The sequence below is a fragment of the Garra rufa genome, chromosome 7 (genome assembly GCF_049309525.1).
Source record: "Garra rufa chromosome 7, GarRuf1.0, whole genome shotgun sequence".
In the NCBI taxonomy this organism is placed as follows: Eukaryota; Metazoa; Chordata; class Actinopteri; order Cypriniformes; family Cyprinidae; genus Garra; species Garra rufa.
The window spans coordinates 11,848,425-11,869,600 of record NC_133367.1 but is presented as its reverse complement, the minus strand read 5'-3'; the positions used below and the strand labels follow the sequence as shown (position 1 = coordinate 11,869,600).

Genomic DNA, 21,176 nt, shown 5'->3' with positions numbered 1-21,176 from the left:
ACCACGTTTTGCATCATATTGTGAATAAAATGCCATGTTTTTGACATTTACCATGGTAATACCATGTTTTGGACCATATTATAATGGAAATGCCATGTCTTTAGCTAGTTTTTGACATTTACCATGGTAAAACCATGTTTTGGACCATATTATAATGGCATTGTCATGTTTTTTAGCTAGTTTTTGACATTTGCCATGATAATACCATGTTTTGGACCATATTGTGAATAAAATGTCATGTTTTTTCGAGCTAGGTTTTGACATTTATCATAAAATACCATGTTTTGGACGATATTGTGAATAAAATGCCATGTTTTTGACATTTACCATGGTAATACCATGTTTTGGACCATATTAATGGTAATGCCATGTCTTTAGCTAGTTTTTGACATTTACCTTGGCAATACCATGTTTTGGACCATATTATAATGGTAATGCCATATTTTGAGCTAGTGTTTGACATTTACCATGGTACTACAATGTTTTGGTCCATATCGTTATTAAATGCCATTTTTTGAGCTATTGTTTGACATTTACCATGATAATACCATGTTTACCATGGTAATACCATGTTTTGGACCATATTGTGAATAAAATGTCATGTTTTTTAGCTAGTTTTTGACATTTACCATGGTAATACCATGTTTTGGACCATATTATAATGGCAATGTCATGTTTTTTAGCTAGTTTTTGACATTTACCATGGTAATACCATGTTTTGGACCATATTATAATGGCAATGTCATGTTTTTTTAGCTAGTTTTTGACATTTACCATGGTAATACCATGTTTTGGACCATATTATAAAGGCAATGTCATGTTTTTAGCTAGTTTTTGACATTTGCCATGATAATACCATGTTTTGGACCATATTGTGAATAAAATGCCATGTTTTTTAAGCTAGTTTTTGACATTTACCTTGGTAATACCATGTTTTGGACCATATTACAATGCTAATTCCATGTTTTTTTGACACTTACCATAATAATACCACACGTTGGACCTTATTATGATGGAAGTGTCATGTTTTGAGACATTTATTTTTTTACATTTACCATGATAATACCATGTTTACCATGGTAATACCATGTTTTGGACCATATTGTGAATAAAATGTCATGTTTTTTAGCTAGTTTTTGACATTTACCATGGTAATACCATGTTTTGGACCATATTATAATGGCAATGTTTTTTAGCTAGTTTTTGACATTTACCATGGGAATACCATGTTTTGGACCATATTATAATGGCAATGTCATGTTTTTTTAGCTAGTTTTTGACATTTGCTATGATAATACCATGTTTTGGTCCATATCTTTATTAAATACCATGTTTTTTGAGCTATTGTTTGACATTTACCATGGTAATACCATGTTTTGGACCATATTGTAAAAAAATGCCATGTTTTTTGAGCATATTACACTAGCATATTACAATGCTAATACCATGTTTTTTGTCATTTACCATAATAATACCACACGTTGGGCCTTATTATGATGGAAGTGCCATGTTTTGAGACATTTATTTTTGACATTTACAAAGGCAATACAATGTTTTGGACCAAATCATGATTGAAAAGCCATGTGTTTTGTTATTGAATACCGTGGAAAATTACCCTGGTAATAACATTGTTTTGGATTGTATCATTAATGTATTGCCGTGTTTTTTTTTTTTTATTAACCATGGTAAAACAGTGTTTTGGACCACAACATGACTGAAATGGCATGTTTTTGAAATACTTGTGAAAAAAAAATACCATAGTAATATTGTGTTTTGGATCTTACCGTGAAGGTACTGCTGTTTATTATTTTCATTTACCATGGTAATGTCATGTTTTGAATTCTGCAATGTATTTGAAATTGGCTCATATTGTGATTGAAATTGCATGTTTTGTCTTTGACATTTACCATAATAATACCATGTTTTGGACATTATCATGCCAGTAATGCCAAGTTTTTTGACACTTACTATGTTAAAACCATGTTTTCAATCTTATCATGAAGGTAAATCGCTTACATTTGTTCTAATTATTCAGTTTCAGACTCTGAAGCATTTGTATGGTGAGTCAGCCGTCATGAGTCACCGCACCATCCATCTCTTCCGCAAGGGCCTGCGGCTACACGATAACCCCACCCTACTGGGGGCGCTGGCGTGCTCCTCCGCGCTCTACCCCGTCTACATCCTGGACCGTGCGTTCGTGGAGGGGGCGATGCGCGTGGGCCCATTACTCTGGCGCTTCATCCTGCAAAGTCTGGAGGATCTGGACTCCCGTCTTCGGGCGCTAGGCTCGCGGCTCTACGTCCTGCGCGGGTCCACTCTGGCGGTGCTGCGGGACCTCGTGACCCGATGGGGCGTCACGCAGATCAGCTACGACACAGAGGTGGAGCCGTATTATGCGAGCATGGAGCGAGAAATACAAGCACTAGCACAGGAGCGCGGACTCAAAACATACACAAGCGTGTCGCACACGCTGTACGACGTCAAGAGGTGCGACGGCCTGAAATTGCTCAGCTAAATTAAATTTTTATGACTATTAAAAAAATTTAACTTATGTAAAGTAAAACATATATATTTGATTAATAAAACTACTTTAGTATTATTATTCGGGGTTCACGCGCATTAGAATGTTCACGGATCAGCGATCTCCGCATAAAACTGATCGTTCAGACCAAACCGTAAGTCGTAGAGACTTGAAACTTGGAAGAATGGTAGTACTCACACCCCCGACAATGTCACCAAGTCTCGTCCCAATCGGCCCGACGAGAGCGCTACAGCGATCATAAGTACGAAATTGTCGGCTATTTCACGTTTTTTGAAAAACCTACTTTTTCTAACTAGTCCTAGGTTTTTCGCCCAGTCGGAACCAAACCAGTTCAGAAAGATTCTCTGGAGCGTAAATATCAATAATTAACAAAAAGAAGTTCAATTTTGAATAACTGAACAACTCGTCGTCGCAAAGAGGCAGCAAAAAGTTCAAAAGGGGCAGGTCCACTTTTAGTAAAATGCCTATAACTTCTGAATTGAATGAGATATCTCCACTGAACTCAAAACACTTATGTAAAAGCTCAATCTGAGGTTACAGGAAAAAAATAGCGGAGCTTGGCCACTTGGTGGCGCTATAAGAGGGGAAAAAACAAAAATGGCTGTACATACGCACCGTTTGTCTTATCAACATGAAAATTGCCGTGCCGGTCTTGGTCCAAAGTGCCACAAGCGTCTACAAGGACATTTGTGAATCTCAAAAAACATGGCTGCCATTGGCCGACGAAGTTTGAGCACCTGTTAGACAAGGTTAACGGAGGTCAATCGGAACGAAACTTGGTAGGCCTGTGCAACTCATGGCCTCATAGGTTTGAGAGAAATTTGAGAGAAATCGGCCACTGGGGGACTAAACGATTGTATGTCCCGCAGGTTTTTGCACATTTGCGCGATATTGATATCATACGATAGAACTCCTCCTTCTGGACAACTTTGCCTCTAGAACCGCTGCTGTCAATCAAATCATTTGTTCAATGATTGAGAAGATTCTCTGGACACTCTAGGCTAATAATCATCAAAAGAATTTTGAAATTTGCCCTTTGAGAAGCTGTAATGGGGTCGTTTAGAAAAGGGGCCTGCCCGAATTTACACAAAATCCTATAAATCCTAAAGGAAAACTCAAAACTTCACAAATTTGAGCAAATTCAACAAGTTATTCTAAACAAAGCATGCCAATGTCTAAGGCGATCGGATCACAGATGGCCCTATAACAGTCAAAAACGTTTAAAAACATGGGTAATGGGTTATGGGTATTATGGGTAATTACCTGGATTTGCCAAATAAAAATTAAATCATTGATTTTTCAATTTTTCATATGTGCTTAATAGTGTTGGTATCTCTCAGGATCGTAAAGGCGAACGGCGGCTCTCCTCCGCTCACGTATAAGAAGTTCCTGCACGCTTTGACTGTTTTGGGTGAACCGGAGAAACCGGTGCGGGACGTCAGCGCCGAGGACTTCCTGTAAGAACGGCACAAGCATCTGTGTTTGTTGTGTCTGACACTGAGCAGATGCTTCTTCGTCTGTCGAGTGTGAGACTGAAGCGCAGATGGAGGACTCATGGGAGAGTCTGTGTGTGTTTTATGTGTGCAGGAGATGCGTGACCCCTGCGGAGGCGGACCACGAGAAGACATACGCAGTCCCATCTCTGGCTGATCTAGGTCTAGAGGTTGAGTTTGAGGTCTTGTGGCCTGGAGGAGAGACGCATGCGCTCCAGAGACTGGACAAACACTTCCAGAGTCAGGTCTGATTCATTCAAATCGTTTGATTCTAAACTAATTGGTTCATTGATTCATTTAGTGACTCGTGTGTTTGTAGGGATGGGTGGCAAGCTTCTCGAAAACACGGACTGTGCCGAACTCTCTTCTGCCCAGCACCACGGGTCTCAGTCCGTACCTCAGTCTGGGCTGCCTGTCTGTTCGCACCTTTTACCACCAACTCAGCAGCGTCTATGCACAGGTTAGCATGCATGCTAAACCTCATCACACCACACACTACACTGATAGCATGCCTACTGATGTGAAGCACACTACATAGGGAGCAACTCTATATAAACACATGAGAGAATCATGACCTTATAAACACAAAATACACAGATATTGTGCAAAGTAGCATATTTTTAAATGAGTTGATACTATATTTAGAATTTTTTGGGGGCTTTGTATTAATAATTAACCCCTTAATGGTTGATTCCAACTGATATGTTAGCATGTTGCTAAGCTAACAACACTAATAAACACAAAACACAGATTTTGTGCTAGATTGTGTATTTTTAAAGGAGTTAATACTATATTTAGAATTTTTTTGGGCTTTGTATCAATAATTAACCCCTTAATGGTTGATTCCAACCGATATGTTAGCATGTTGCTAAGCTAACAACACTAATAAACACAAAACACAGATTTTGTGTTAGGTTGTGTATTTTTAAAAGAGTTAATACTATATTTAGAATTTTTTGGGGGGTTTGTATTAATAATTAACCCCTTAATGGTTGATTCCAACTGATATGTTAGCATGTTGCTAAGCTAACAACACTAATAAACACAAAACACAGATTTTGTGCTAGATTGTGTATTTTTAAAGGAGTTAATACTATATTTAGAATTTTTTTGGGCTTTGTATCAATAATTAACCCCTTAATGGTTGATTCCAACCGATATGTTAGCATGTTGCTAAGCTAACAACACTAATAAACACAAAACACAGATTTTGTGTTAGGTTGTGTATTTTTAAAAGAGTTAATACTATATTTAGAATTTTTTTGGGCTTTGTATTAATAATTAACCCCTTAATGGTTGATTCCAACCGATATGTTAGCATGTCGTTAAGCTAACAACACTAATAAACACAAAACACGCCGATTTTGTGTTAGGTTGTGTATTTTTAAAGGAGTTAATACTATATTTAGAATTTTTGGGGGGCTTTGTATGAATAATTAACCCCTTAATGGTTGATTCCAACTGATATGTTAGCATGTTGCTAAGCTAACAACACTAATAAACACAAAACACACAGATATTGTGCAAAGTAGCATATTTTTAAATGAGTTAATACTATATTTAGAATTTTTTGGGGGTTTGTATTAATAATTAACCCCTTAATGGTTGATTCCAACCGATATGTTAGCATGTTGCTAAGCTAACAACACTAATAAACACAAAACACAGATTTTGTGTTAGGTTGTGTATTTTTAAAAGAGTTAATACTATATTTAGAATTTTTTTGGGCTTTGTATTAATAATTAACCCCTTAATGGTTGATTCCAACCGATATGTTAGCATGTCGTTAAGCTAACAACACTAATAAACACAAAACACGCCGATTTTGTGTTAGGTTGTGTATTTTTAAAGGAGTTAATACTATATTTAGAATTTTTGGGGGGCTTTGTATGAATAATTAACCCCTTAATGGTTGATTCCAACTGATATGTTAGCATGTTGCTAAGCTAACAACACTAATAAACACAAAATACACAGATATTGTGCAAAGTAGCATATTTTTAAATGAGTTAATACTATATTTAGAATTTTTTGGGGGCTTTGTATTAATAATTAACCCCTTAATGGTTGATTCCAACTGATATGTTAGCATGTTGCTAAGCTAACAACACTAATAAACACAAAACACAGATTTTGTGCTAGATTGTGTATTTTTAAAGGAGTTAATACTATATTTAGAATTTTTTTGGGCTTTGTATCAATAATTAACCCCTTAATGGTTGATTCCAACCGATATGTTAGCATGTTGCTAAGCTAACAACACTAATAAACACAAAACACAGATTTTGTGTTAGGTTGTGTATTTTTAAAAGAGTTAATACTATATTTAGAATTTTTTGGGGGGTTTGTATTAATAATTAACCCCTTAATGGTTGATTCCAACCGATATGTTAGCATGTTGCTAAGCTAACAACACTAATAAACACAAAACACAGATTTTGTGTTAGGTTGTGTATTTTTAAAAGAGTTAATACTATATTTAGAATTTTTTTGGGCTTTGTATTAATAATTAACCCCTTAATGGTTGATTCCAACCGATATGTTAGCATGTCGTTAAGCTAACAACACTAATAAACACAAAACACGCCGATTTTGTGTTAGGTTGTGTATTTTTAAAGGAGTTAATACTATATTTAGAATTTTTGGGGGGCTTTGTATGAATAATTAACCCCTTAACCCCCTGGGGCCGACAGTCACGCCGGCGTGACCAACCTACTTTTTTTAAGATCAGCGCAAAAGACACTAAAAATGCTCTGTCGGTTTAAGTCATACACATTAGAGATATACATCAATGGAAACTGTAAAGCGTGTACTTTTATTTGGGCACACTCAAAAGAACAGCAGAAAGTTGTGTTTTTTTATTTAGAATAAAGAAAACAAACAGGGTGATTTCTGTTTTCTCTGTCTCCGTGAACTGCTTTTAGAAATGCGTCACTTATATCATTCAAACACGGTGAATATTTAGCACACAAACATAAAAGTGGTATCTACTGAAAGCTTGAGATTTATGCTTTTAAACAAAGTAAGTTTTATCAAAAACAAATAATCTGTGATAAATTAATCTATATGAAACCAAGGAGATGTCTAGTCTATCCAGTTCCAACTAATTATCTCTAATGTGACCGCGCCCACTATCGCGAAATCTTTTGCCATGCAAATTAGCCATGTGCTACAAGCGCGGCAAGGACCGGAGTATCTGTACGCGAGGAAACTCCCACATCACCGCAACAAAGCAACATGACTTCAAGTTCATCTTGGTTACAGTTTGTTACTGAATGAAGACATGCTGTGAGGAATAAGACTTATATGTACCTCAATCCTAAGAAGGACGCGATGCGACGCAAACCCAGCAGGAGGAGACATTTACATGAGTAAGTCTTACTTTCATTTTCCTACTAGCTTTCGCTGTTATTTACTTTGACAAAACATGTACACATTTTACTAGTTAGACTTATTCCAAACTAAAATTCCTGACTTTATCAAATGAAACATTATGAAGTACGTTTGATTGCATTGCATCTCTTACAATGGCAGGATATTTATAATGTTCTAGAAAGACGATGTGATTATGACTGTGAGATGCATTTATGACGATATCTTTATGAATGTAGAATCATACTTTATTTATTTATTTTATTGTATAACAGTGTAAAAGTAATATGAGTGCTTACACTGAATGTGTGTTTACATCACGTTTATTAGTAATATAGTGCTAAACGATAATTATTAGTTTCTTAGATATTACATGTCCTTTTTTTTACATTAGTACAAATTCTAGAGTATAGACTGTATTCTGACAGATGATCCTGATATGATTTTTGGTTTGTTTTGTTTTTGTAGTGATCTCAAACCTGCTCAAAAGATGAATCCTGCCCTCTTTCCCTTGAGTCCCTTCAAACTGTTTTCCTCTGAGAGCACTAGAAACTTGAGATGTTCAACTACACTGATATTCTAGTGTAAAACAAGTTTTTGACTTTTTTTGTATTTTTTTAAGGGCACACAAAATAGCAGGTAAGATTTGTTTCATTTGTTGAACAGAATTCAGAAGAAGTTTTCAGAAATGCCACAAAGTCTGTGCACATCTGTGTGGTAAGATGAGGGAGCTCAATAATGTGTCTTTGACCTTCATTATGTATGTTTTGTTTATACAGTGATAGTAAATAAAATAAAAATAATCTAAAACTCCATTCTCTGAATCTTTTCACATTGTTTCCTTACCTGCTATAGTCAAGTCAGACATTGATGGGGCCATTAGGGAGGGCCCTTTTGTCTTTCAGGTGTGAATTGCTAAATATTCATGGGCCATTGCCACACCTATGAATAATCCCTTTCGATCACAAAACATGTTTTATAAAATTTAAATCAATATATTGTTTTCTCTGAACGAGTGAACGAGATGATTTTCACATCATTTGGTTGAAAAAATTCTAGCCTACGACATCCAATTATCTAAAGTCTTGTAAAGAAATGTCCTGTATGTGCTTCATGGCCTTATTTCAGTGACTTCAAAGCTTTAGATTTTCAATAACCACGCATAAACATAGTTTTCTCAAAAACACAAACATGCACATTAATGTTGCTTGCATATTATTGTAGCCCAATATGTGCTGATTACAATGTAATCTGACTTTAACCATTCATATGTTTTTAAGATACTGAAAAAAGCACAAATGTCAGGGCATGTCAAAACTTCTTCAGGGCCCCAAAACACCTCAGGCCCCAGAGGGTTAATGGTTGATTCCAACCAATATGTTAGCATGTTGCTAAGCTAACAACACTAATAAACACAAAACACACAGATTTTGTGTTAGGTTGTGTATTTTAAAAGAGTTAATACTATATTTAGAATTTTTTGGGGGCTTTGTATTAATAATTAACCCCTTAATGGTTGATTCCAACCAATATGTTAGCATGTTGCTAAGCTAACAACACTAATAAACACAAAACACACAGATTTTGTGTTAGGTTGTGTATTTTAAAAGAGTTAATACTATATTTAGAATTTTTTGGGGGCTTTGTATTAATAATTAACCCCTTAATGGTTGATTCCAACCGATATGTTAGCATGTCGTTAAGCTAACAACACTAATAAACACAAAACACAGATTTTGTGTCAGGTTGTGTATTTTAAAAGAGTTAATACTATATTTAGAATTTTTTGGGGGGCTTTGTATTAATAATTAACCCCTTAATGGTCGATTCCAACCGATATGTTAGCATGTCGTTAAGCTAACAACACTAATAAACACAAAACACAGATTTTGTGTTAGGTTGTGTATTTTAAAAGAGTTAATACTATATTTAGAATTTTTTGGGGGGCTTTGTATTAATAATTAACCCCTTAATGGTTGCTTCCAACCGATATGTTAGCATGTCTCTAAGCTAACAACACTAATAAACACAAAACACACATTTTGTGTTAGGTTGTGTATTTTTAAAAGAGTTAATACTATATTTAGAATTTTTTTGGGGCTTTGTATTAATAATTAACCCCTTAATGGTTGATTCCAACCGATATGTTAGCACGTCGCTAAGCTAACAACACTAATAAACACAAAACACAGATTTTGTGTTAGGTTGTGTATTTTTAAAAGAGAAAACTATATTTAGAATTTTTTGGGGCTTTGTATTAATAATTAACCCCTTAATGGTTGATTCCAACCGATATGTTAGCATGTTGCTAAGCTAACAATACTAATATTAATAAAATCATTAATTTGTTGCTGTACATGTATAATTAGCCCTCAGGGTTGATTTTAACCAACTGGTGTTAACATATTGCTAAGCTAATAACATTTCTAAACAAAAATATATTCAAATATTGTGTGAAATAGAATATTTCTTAATAAATTAGTGTTATATTTATTGATATTTTGCGGCATATTTATGATTAAATTTAAATAAATCAAAAATATTTTATTATAAAGGGATTGCAAAAGCGTGCGCACGGATTATGAATTTGTGGGTACGGATTCAAAAACCAAACTATTTCTGTCAAATGAACACTTGTAAAGTTTTCGCTAAGGTTGCCTACAAATGAAGTTAAAATTAGCAGCTATGGCCATTGAAAAACAGAATACTAGCATACTTTTTTTTTGTTAAATACTGTTCATCATGCTGTTTTGTTTAATTTCATACAGTAGTATGCTATATTGTCACATGACCTCATTGTGTTGCATTTTAAATTCACTTTCAGTTTTATGCAAACTTATCTGACCTTTTTGGGGTTTTTTTCATTCACAGTCAAAGAACCATTCGCTGCCGCCCGTCTCTCTCCAGGGTCAGGTTCTGTGGCGCGAGTTCTTCTACACAGTCGCGTCGTCCACACCAAACTTCACCAAGATGGAGGGAAACCCGATCTGTCTGCAGATCGAATGGTACCACGACCCAGAAGCTCTGGAGAAATGGAGAACCGTAAGAGAGCCGCATGTTTAACGTCTTTCCAGCTGTTTTTGTGTGCTGTCTGTAACATTCTCCGTCCTCCATCCTCCTCGTCAGGCTCAGACAGGCTTCCCCTGGATTGACGCCATCATGACCCAGCTGCGTCAGGAGGGCTGGGTCCATCATCTGGCGCGTCACGCTGTGGCCTGTTTCCTGACGCGTGGAGATCTCTGGATCAGCTGGGAGGAGGGCATGAAGGTACTTTGGGTCTTTCTATGTGTTTCATACAGTCTTTCATATAGGTATTTCAGGTGTGTCCGTTCTCAGGTGTTCGAGGAGCTCCTGTTGGACGCGGACTACAGCATTAATGCCGGGAACTGGATGTGGTTATCCGCTAGCGCGTTCTTCCACAAATACACAAGAATCTTCTGCCCGGTGCGTTTTGGCCGGCGGACTGACCCTCAAGGACAGTATCTAAGGTATGACCACACCTACTATGCACTAGCCACCTTCATAACACATTTAATATTCATGATGTTTAATCTGCCACGCCCACCGCTGTTTAATATTCATGACATTCTGTTTGATCTGCCACGCCCACCAGACATTTTGCTGTTTAATATTTAATACGTTCAGTGTTTGAACTGCCACACCCACAGCTGTTTAATATTCATGACACTCTGTGTTTAATCTGCTACACATAAGTGTTTAAATTGATGACATTTTGTTGTTTAATATTTAATACATTCAGTGTTTGAACTGCCACACCCACAGCTGTTTAATATTCATGACACTCTGTTTGATCTGCCAAACCCGCCAGTTTTTTTAAAAAATTCATGACATTTTGCTGTTTAATATATAATACGTTCAGTGTTTGAACTGCCACACCCTCCACAGTTTTAAATTCATGACATTTTGCTGTTTAATATTCATGACACTGTTGGACCTGCAACACCCACCACAGTTTTAAATTCATAATATTTAATACGTTCAGTGTTTGAACGGCCACACCCACCGCTGTTTAATATTCATGACATTTTTCTATTTAATATTCAATACGGTCTGTGTTTAAACTGCCACACCCACCGCTGTTTAATATTCATGACTCTCTGCATTTGATCTGCCACACCCTCCAGCTTTTCAAATTCATGACATTTTTCTGTTTAATATTTAATACGTTCAGTGTTTAAACTGCCACACCCACCACAGTTTTAAATTCATGACATTTTTCTGTTTAATATTTAATACGTTCAGTGTTTGAACTGCCACACCCACCGCTGTTTAATATTCATGACTCTCTGCATTTGATCTGCCACACCCTCCAGCTTTTCAAATTCATGACATTTTTCTGTTTAATATTTAATACGTTCAGTGTTTAAACTGCCACACCCACCACAGTTTTAAATTCATGACATTTTTCTGTTTAATATTCAATACGGTCTGTGTTTAAACTGCCACACCCACCGCTGTTTAATATTCATGACTCTCTGCATTTGATCTGCCACACCCTCCAGCTTTTCAAATTCATGACATTTTTCTGTTTAATATTTAATACGTTCAGTGTTTAAACTGCCACACCCACCGCTGTTTAATATTCATGACATTTTTCTATTTAATATTCAATACGGTCTGTGTTTAAACTGCCACACCCACCGCTGTTTAATATTCATGACACTGTTTGACCTGCAACACCCACCACAGTTTTAAATTCATAATATTTAATACGTTCAGTGTTTGAACGGCCACACCCACCGCTGTTTAATATTCATGACATTTTTCTATTTAATATTCAATACGGTCTGTGTTTAAACTGCCACACCCACCGCTGTTTAATATTCATGACACTGTTTGACCTGCAACACCCACCACAGTTTTAAATTCATAATATTTAATACGTTCAGTGTTTGAACTGCCACACCCACCGCTGTTTAATATTCATGACATTTTTCTATTTAATATTCAATACGGTCTGTGTTTAAACTGCCACACCCACCGCTGTTTAATATTCATGAAACTGTTTGACCTGCAACACCCACCACAGTTTTAAATTCATAATATTTAATACGTTCAGTGTTTGAACGGCCACACCCACCGCTGTGTAATATTCATGACATTTTTCTATTTAATATTCAATACGGTCTGTGTTTAAACTGCCACACCCACCGCTGTTTAATATTCATGACTCTCTGCATTTGATCTGCCACACCCTCCAGATTTTCAAATTCATGACATTTTTCTGTTTAATATTTAATATGTTCAGTGTTTAAACTGCCACACCCACCACAGTTTTAAATTCATGACATTTTTCTGTTTAATATTTAATACGTTCAGTGTTTGAACTGCCACACCCACCGCTGTTTAATATTCATGACATTCTGTGTTTAATCTGCCACACCCTCCAGCTTTTTAAATTCATTAAGTTTTTCTGTTTAATATTCATGACACTGTTTGACCTGCAACACCCACCACAGTTTTAAATTCATAATATTTAATACGTTCAGTGTTTGAACGGCCACACCCACCGCTGTTTAATATTCATGACATTTCCCATTTAATATTCAATACGTTCTGTGTTTAAACTGCCACATCCACCGCTGTTTAATATTCATGACATTCTGTTTAATCTGCCACACCCACCAGTCTTTTTTAATTCGTTTTCCTGTTTAATATTCATGACATTTTCCTGTTTAATATTTAATATGTTCAGTGTTTGAACTGCCACACCCTCCACCTTTTTAAATTCATTAAGTTTTTCTGTTTAATATTCATTTTTTTTTTTCATTTAATATTCATGACGTTTAGTGTTTGATCTGCCACACCCAACTGTTTAATATTCATGACATTCTGCTTAATCTGCCACACCCACCAGTTTTAAATTCATGATGTTTTTCTGTTTAATATTTAATACGTTCAGTGTTCGATCTGCCATGCCCTCCACCTTTTTAAATTCATGACATTTTGCAGTTTAATATTCAAGACGTTCAGTGTTTGATTTGCTACGCCCACATTTGCTGTTTATCATTCATTATGTATTATTTAATATGCATGACACTCTGCATTAGATCTGCCACACCCTCCACCTTTTTTAAATTCATGACGTTTTCCTGTTTGATATTCATGATGTTCAGTGTTTGAACTGCCACACCCACCCCTGTTTAATATTCATGACACTGTGTTTATTCTGCCCAAGCGGCAACCTCCCGCTCTCTCTATTGAAACCAACACAGAAGTGGCTTAAACTGCAATTCATCGACTGGCCGCTAGAGACTGGCTGCAAAAGGAAGTCAATCCCATTGACGCCCTATGTTAAAATGCCCAACAAAAAAAGTATGTTTACAGCCTGGTACAAAAAGTGGTTTTGGTCTGTATTGCTAGTTTTGCCCTTCATGTCAACTGTGAGGGGGGTGAATTTTTTTACAACTCATCCGTTTAAGTTATATTAAGCCTTAAAATTCTGCATAATTAAGGGCGTGGCCTCTGTTGTCACCACGCCCACCAGTTTTAAATTCATGACGTTCTGTGTTTGATCTGCAGAAAGTACCTGCCCATTCTGAAGAACTTCCCCTCGCAGTATATTTACGAGCCGTGGAAAGCGCCTGAAGACGTCCAGCTCAGTGCTGGCTGCATTATTGGTATAGAGAGACACTAAACACTCACTACCCCAATGCTGTGACTGTCTAAATCGGTTTAATATGTTCTGACCCGTGTGTGTGCAGGTAAGGACTATCCTCGTCCCATGGTGTGCCACACAGAGGCCAGTCAGAGGAACCTAGGTTTGATGTGTCAGGTGCGCGCGGAGCAGGAGAAGACAGCCGAACTCACACGAGGTGAAATGCAAAACACAAACCACACGACGCAAAAGCTGCAAAATGCTTTCAAAGTGTTACAAATGGTTTGTTCTCCACTCAGATGTGGTGGATGACCCGATGGAGGCGGGGCTAAAGCGTGAGCTGCAGGAGGAGGAGGAGCTTCTGGAGGGGGCGGAGCAACACGGCACATCCAAACGTTTCAACGGCGTCACGGATCATAAGTCTCGCCCCTGCAATTGGACGCCGGAGACGCTACAGTTGAGCGGAGAGGTCATGTGACTCTAGAATCGACCAATCAGATCACAGTATCACTTCATCGTGCTTCCCACGAGTCTATTAGAACATTTGAACACTATTAATTGGTCTGAACACTGTGATGCTCATTTCTCTGGTGCTTTTTTATGTTTATGAGACAATCATGTACGATGGTTAACTAAAAGAAGTGATTGTGCAACTTTATAATTTTACACAGCAGTCTTTCTCATGCAAATGTGTTCATTAGTTGTTAAATATATGTGTATATTACGCAAAAGATCAAATAAATGATGAAAGTGAGCTTTGGCATGTTAAAAAAATGTATAGATATGTAACAGATCTGCATCTCTTCAGTCATCGATTACGTTGAAAAACTGAAGTTTAACTTCAAATATGAATAATTAGGTAGTAAACTGTCATTTCTGTTTTCTGGTAAAGTTTTCCTTTTGTTTTGGATTTGTTTGTGTATAAAATGACTGACAAAACTATAAGCAGTCATTTAAACAAAACTCCAGGATCATATTGCACTCATCAAATACACAAGTTAAACGTTTCTTACGTTTAGAAGAAGCTGTTTAAAGTTGTGTTTGTGGATTTGACTGACTCCAGTGATGTAAGATCCGGGCGTTGAATTAGCAAATCCTACTACGACGAAGGCAACGCTTATGAATATTAATGACGCTCCTTAATTATTTTCTCGAAGCGTCCAATCATATCACACGATTAGTATTCATGGTCACGCCCACTTTCAAAACGCCTCCGCTTCGACCAATCAAGCGCGTCTGCTGCGCGAGCGTCCCGTTACGTCATTAATATTCATGAGCTCGGCCTTCGGCGTAGTAGCGCTTGATTCGCATCCTGGATCGAGCGCCACGTCGCACAGCGGAGTCTTCCAGAACTCACGCATGAAACACAGCCGATGATCAGCGTCGATCCGGAGAGGAATGCAGTGAAATAATCTGCAGGAGAGAAACGGCAATCATGGTGAAGGTGAGAGAATCACTTTTCCTGCGTTTGTTAATGTTTTCCTCTTTGGCGAGAGCTGTTCGTCTTTTAGAAATATCATTTGAAGTTCGGTTTCAGAGATGCGCATGAGTCCAAAATAGGAAAATATCAGCAGGAAAGTACCCTAAAGTGTAGTTTTATTAGATATTAGTTAATATGGTCACTTCAAATGTTTAAATTTAGATTTTAGCATTTTTTTTAGCATGTTTTCATATAAAGTGCAGTGTTTCTTATGTTTAGAGAAAGCGTTTTTGCTTTATATATTGGCTGTTTAATCAGTTCAGATGTTTAAATATAGTTTTTAGCATGTTTTCATATAAAGTGCAGTGTTTCTTATGTTTAGAAGAAGCGTTTTTGCTTTATATATTTCCTTTTTAATCAGTTCAGATGTTTAAATTTAGTTTTTAGCATATTTTCATTTATAGTTCAATGTTTCTTATGTTTAGAGGGCGTTTTTGCTTCATATTGCCTGTTTAATCACTTCAAATGCTTAAATGTAGATTTTAGCATATTTTTTAGCATGTTTTCATATATAGTTCAATGTTTTTTGTTTAGAAGAAGCGTTTTTGCTTTATATATTGCATGTTTAATCACTTCAAATGTTTAAAATTAGTTTTTAGCACTTTTTAAGTATGTTTTCATATATAAATGTCAATGTTTCTTATGTTTAGACGCGTTTTGCTTTATATATTGCCTGTTTAATAAGTTCAAATGCTTATATTTAGTTTTTTAGCATATTTTTAGCATGTTTTCATATATAGTTAAATGTTTCTTATGTCTAGAAGAAGCGTTTTTGCTTTATATATTGCATGTTTAATCATCTCAAATGTTTAAAATGAGTTTTTAGCACTTTTTAAGTGTTTTCATATATAGTTCAATGTTCCTTATGTTTAGAAGAAGCGTTTTTGCTTTATATATTGCCTGTTTAATCAGTTCAAATGTTTAAATTTAGTTTTTAGCATGTTTTCATATATAGTTCAACATTTCTTATATTTAGAAGCGTTTTTGCTTTATATATTGCGTTTAATCACTTCAAATGTTTAAAATTAGTTTTTAGCACTTTTTAAGTATGTTTTCATATATATTTCAATGTTTCTTATGTTTAGAAGAAGCGTTTTTGCTTTATATATTGCCTGTTTAATAAGTTCAAATGCTTATATTTAGTTTTTAGCATATTTTTAGCATGTTTTCATATATAGTTAAATGTTTCTTATGTTTAGAAGCGTTTTTGCTTTATATATTGCCTTTTTAATCACTTCAAATGCTTATATTTAGTTTTTAGCATATTTTAGAATGTTTTCAAATATAGTTAAATGTTTCCTATGTTTAGAAGAAGCGTTTTTGCTTTATATATTGCCTGTTTAATCACTTCAAATGTTTAAAATTAGTTTTTAACATATTTTTAGCTTGTTTTCATATATAGTTCAATGTTTCTTACATTTAGAAGAATTGTTTTTGCTTTATATATATATATTGCCTGTTTAATCAGTTTAAATGTTTAAATTTAGTTTTTAGCATATTTTAAGTATGTTTTCATGTATAGTTCAATGTTTCTAATGTCCAGAAGCGTTTTTGCTTTATATATTGCCTGTTTAATCAGTTTAAATGTTTAAATTTAGTTTTTAGCATATTTTTGGCATGTTTTCATATATATATATATATATAGTTCAATGTTTCTTACATTTAGAAGCGTTTTGCTTTATATATTGCCTGTTTAACCAGTTCAGATGTTTAAATAGTTTTTAGCATGTTTTCATATATAGTTCAATGTTTCTTACATTTAGAAGCGTTTTTGCTTTATATATATTGCCTGTTTAATCAGTTTAAATGTTTAAATTTAGTTTTTAGCATATTTTTGGCATGTTTTCATAGATATCTATAATATAGTTCAATGTTTCTTACATTTAGAAGCGTTTTTGCTTTATATATTGCCTGTTTAATCACTTCAAATGTTTAAATTTAGTTTTTATCATATTTTTAGTATGTTTTCATATATAGTTCAACGTTTCTTACGTTTAGAATGTCTTTTGCAGTATGGTTACTCTATATATTTTTTGTACTTATTTAGTTTTGGCACATATTTTTAACGTCATTCCTTTTACTTTTTTGTACATATATATTTCAAAGTAAATAAATCATAATCAAAAATCATTTTTCTAGTTTTTTTTTTTCCCGTACTTCTGCTTTATATATTAAAAATAAAATATTATATGTACTTTTTATGTATATATTATATACTACCTGTTATTTTACTTGTATTTTTCATTAAGAAAAAGCTGATTTTCCATCTGTTTTTCAGAGTGTGAATTCAGAAGTTCAGTCCAGGAGTGAAACATATGAAGGAGGAGATGAACAGACAGAAACCAACCCATCCGCAGGTATAACAATACTTTATATGCATCCATATGATGTGCATATTTACATGTCATTTTTCATTTTACCTCAAGACTTGTTCTACATAACATTACTGGCTTTATTCCTGAATGATTTGTCCAGATTTAGTCTCTTGTGGGAATGGTTTTGTAGCTAAAGTTGCTGTAGTAAACACTCGAGTGTGTCTCTGTCTCTCATGAGACTGTGTGTCGTGAGGTTTGTCGGCTATTTGGGTGTTTGTGGGAATGATCGCGGGAATAACGCAGCGCGAGCTGGGAATTCACACTTGTTTTCGGACAACACCGTGTTTGATGATGCAAGATGAACATCAGCACAACTTACAATGAAATATATGAAAATATCAAATATGTCCAGTTCCATACTGCAAAAGCAAAAAAAAAATTATATATATTTTGCATTAGGAAAATGTGTCTTTTCATTTATTTTTTCTTATCAAGACTTTATGGCATTGTGAGATTAATCATTTAATTCTCATTACTACAATGGAGCACAACAATAAAATTAATCATGTTTCTGTTTAAAACTAATAACTTTTTCCAAATTGTAGTGCAATAAAAATAATTATGTTAATAATATTGTAATTAAAAAGTATTTTATTTATTAAAATTCTCCTTAGTATAATGCAGTAAAAATATGGAAAATAATGTTTCAATGCAGGAAGGTAATAAATTATTTTTTTCCAAATTCACATTTTTTTTATAATGCAATAAAATAATGTTGTTTAAATGCAAAAAAGTAATATTTTTCTTCAAATTCTCATTAATATAATGCAATACAATAATGAAATTATGTTTTTTTTTTTTTTTTTTTTTTTCCAAATTCTCATAACTGCAGTGCATTAAAAAATAATTAAATTAATAATGTTGTAGTTAAAAAGTATTTTATTTATTAAAATTCTCCTTACTATAATGCAGTAAAAATAATCAATTTAATAATGTTTCAATGCAGGAAGGTGATAATTATTATTCCAAATTCGCATTTTTATTATAACACAATTAAAGTAGTGTAGTTTTAATGCAAAAATTAATATTTTTTTTTCAAATTCTCATTACTATAATTCAATAAAAATAATGTTGTTTTAATGCAAAAAAGTAATATTTTTTTCCAAATTCATTTTTATTATAATGCAATAAAATAGTGTTGTTTTAATGCAAAAAAGTAATATTTTTTTTCCAAATTCTCATTAATACAATGCAATACAACAATGAAATTAATCATGTTTCTGTTTTAAAAAAGTAATATTTTTTTTCCAAATTCTCATAACTGTAGTGCATACAAAATAATCAAATTAATAATATTGTAATTAAAAAGTATTTTATTTATTAAAATGATCATTTCTATAATGCAGTAAAAATAATTTAGTTAATTATATTTCAGTGCAAGTAAGCTTTTCTTTTTTTTTTTTTTTAAATAATGTAATTCATTGTTTGTTCTCTCTTGAATTTTGGGGTTAAATATCACCCTTAATTAATGAATTATTCCTGTATGAAAAACTATGAAAATGATCATGTTTCCATTTAAAAAAGTAATTTGTTTTCCAAATTGTCGTAACTGTAGTGCATTAAAAATAATTATTAATAATATTGTAATTAAAAAGTATTTTATTTAATAAAATTCTCCTTTCTATAACGCAGTAAAATTAATCAGTTAATTATATTTCAGTGCATTTTTTTTAACTTTTTTTCCTTTTTTTTATAGATAATGTAATTAAGTGTATGTTGTCTCTTGAATTTTTAATTTTTTATTAATTATTCCTGTGTGGAAAAAAAAATTGATTTATTTTATGGTCATTAATTTTGAATGTAGAGTTTCAAAAGGTGTTATTTAAATTTTTCCACAGCGGATGTCGGTAAGGAGCACCCTGTGGCTCCGCCCGCGATGATCTGGCGGGTGACCGGCGGCCTCTTCAGTGCCACGAAGGGCGTGGTCGGAGCCACGGTGGGCGGAGTCGCCTGGCTGGGCGGGAAAAGTCTGGAGATCACCAAATCCGCAGTCACCGCAGTGCCCTCGGTGGGCGTCGGCCTGGTGAAGGGCGGAGTTTCGGCGGTGGCAGGGGGCGTGTCCACGGTGGGGTCGACGGTAGCCAATAAAGTTCCGTTCACGGCAAAGAAAAAAGACAAATCGGAGTAAAGACGAGGACGACTGTAAGAGCCAAACACTCGTTTTTTTTGATTGGTCACCAGAGACTTTGACGGATATTTTTGACCAGTAAACGTCCAAGACGTTTGCGCAAAAAGGGAGTTTTGTACGTCATACTATGCGTACTATGTAAACAGACTTGATCTTAACGGAAAATAGTTTTTTTGTCAAATCATCTCCGATCTGCGACCAAAGACACGTATATCAGTGACGTTTTTGTAGCCGTTAAAAGACGCCATCTGATTTCTGCTGAAATGTTATCGCCATTCAGGTTTTTTATTATTTGAATATAATAAAGTCATGGAAAAGATGTTGTGGAACATTTTCAATCTTTGAAACCTCTCCAGATGTGGACAGAAGATGATTTCACTTTATGTTTGATCACATTTTTCATAACTTACTCTACGAAAGTACATAAACGCAAACACTTCTAGTTTAAAATTTAATGCCAAAATACAATTCAAATGTTTTGTCACATGTTGGAAAAGTCTAAAGAGAATCTTGATTACCCTCGTGAAGAATAAATATATTAAAATGTATTTCATGCTAAGTATACTATTACATTTGCATCTTATGAACTTAATAAAAATACTCTGCAATTACTTTTAGTATACTCAACTGGTATATTTAGTCAGTTTAATTGGAACAACTAATTTTGTACTTAATACACTTTAATTGTGCTGAAGTCCAACTTAGTATATTTATAAGTATATTTGATTGTGCTGAATTTTTATCCTCATCAATAGTGACATTGAAACATATTTTAGACTTAATATTAAGAAATGTGCATTGTGCACAAGCAGTACTCCAAATAAAGTTTAATTACAATTTTTATATTAGAAAGTTTCGATTAAATATGTTAATACACTTTAACTATACATAGTGTAAAATAAAGGCATTTTAAATCTATTACTTTTTTGTTAGGATGGCAAGTTAGTAAAACATATTAATGTAATCATGTGGCCACAAGTCAGAATTAAAGTGATTTAGCTTTGTTCCATTTTAGTCACAATTTTAATTAATTGGAACTTTTTTTGTCATGATTTTATCATCTCCTCTGAGAAATGATCGTTATAAGATTCAGTTATTATAATAATTTAATACAATTTCACATACGTTTTTACACATAATCATATCAAACCTAAGTTTAACTGGTTA

At 34.3% G+C, this 21,176-nt stretch overlaps 2 protein-coding genes across 2 annotated transcripts; both read left to right on the top strand.

The window, feature by feature from the left end:
• Positions 1-2,039: 2,039 nt before the first annotated feature.
• LOC141338311 (cryptochrome-1-like) lies at positions 2,040-14,780 on the top strand. The gene is made up of 10 exons (XM_073843846.1): positions 2,040-2,487; positions 3,883-3,999; positions 4,130-4,280; positions 4,355-4,495; positions 10,279-10,449; positions 10,534-10,674; positions 10,744-10,895; positions 13,951-14,048; positions 14,133-14,243; positions 14,326-14,780. The coding sequence occupies exons 1-10, from the start codon at positions 2,075-2,077 to the stop codon at positions 14,502-14,504; spliced, it is 1,674 nt and encodes a 557-aa protein (XP_073699947.1). The 5' UTR covers positions 2,040-2,074; the 3' UTR covers positions 14,505-14,780.
• Positions 14,781-15,337: 557 nt separating this feature from the next.
• On the top strand, positions 15,338-20,328 carry LOC141338312 (transmembrane protein 263). The gene is made up of 3 exons (XM_073843847.1): positions 15,338-15,470; positions 17,785-17,863; positions 19,720-20,328. Exons 1-3 carry the CDS (start codon positions 15,462-15,464, stop codon positions 20,007-20,009), a joined length of 378 nt encoding a protein of 125 aa, XP_073699948.1. The 5' UTR covers positions 15,338-15,461; the 3' UTR covers positions 20,010-20,328.
• Positions 20,329-21,176: the final 848 nt, after the last annotated feature.

Excerpts from the sequence above, each read along its gene's own strand:
- LOC141338311 (XM_073843846.1), top strand. The coding sequence starts at position 2,075 with ATGAGTCACCGCACCATCCATCTCTTCCGCAAGGGCCTGCGGCTACAC. Across the intron at positions 10,675-10,743 it reads GCTGGGAGGAGGGCATGAAG|GTGTTCGAGGAGCTCCTGTT; the intron begins GTACTTTGGGTC and ends GTCCGTTCTCAG. Across the intron at positions 10,896-13,950 it reads CCTCAAGGACAGTATCTAAG|AAAGTACCTGCCCATTCTGA; the intron begins GTATGACCACAC and ends TTTGATCTGCAG.
- LOC141338312 (XM_073843847.1), top strand. Across the intron at positions 17,864-19,719 it reads AGAAACCAACCCATCCGCAG|CGGATGTCGGTAAGGAGCAC; the intron begins GTATAACAATAC and ends ATTTTTCCACAG.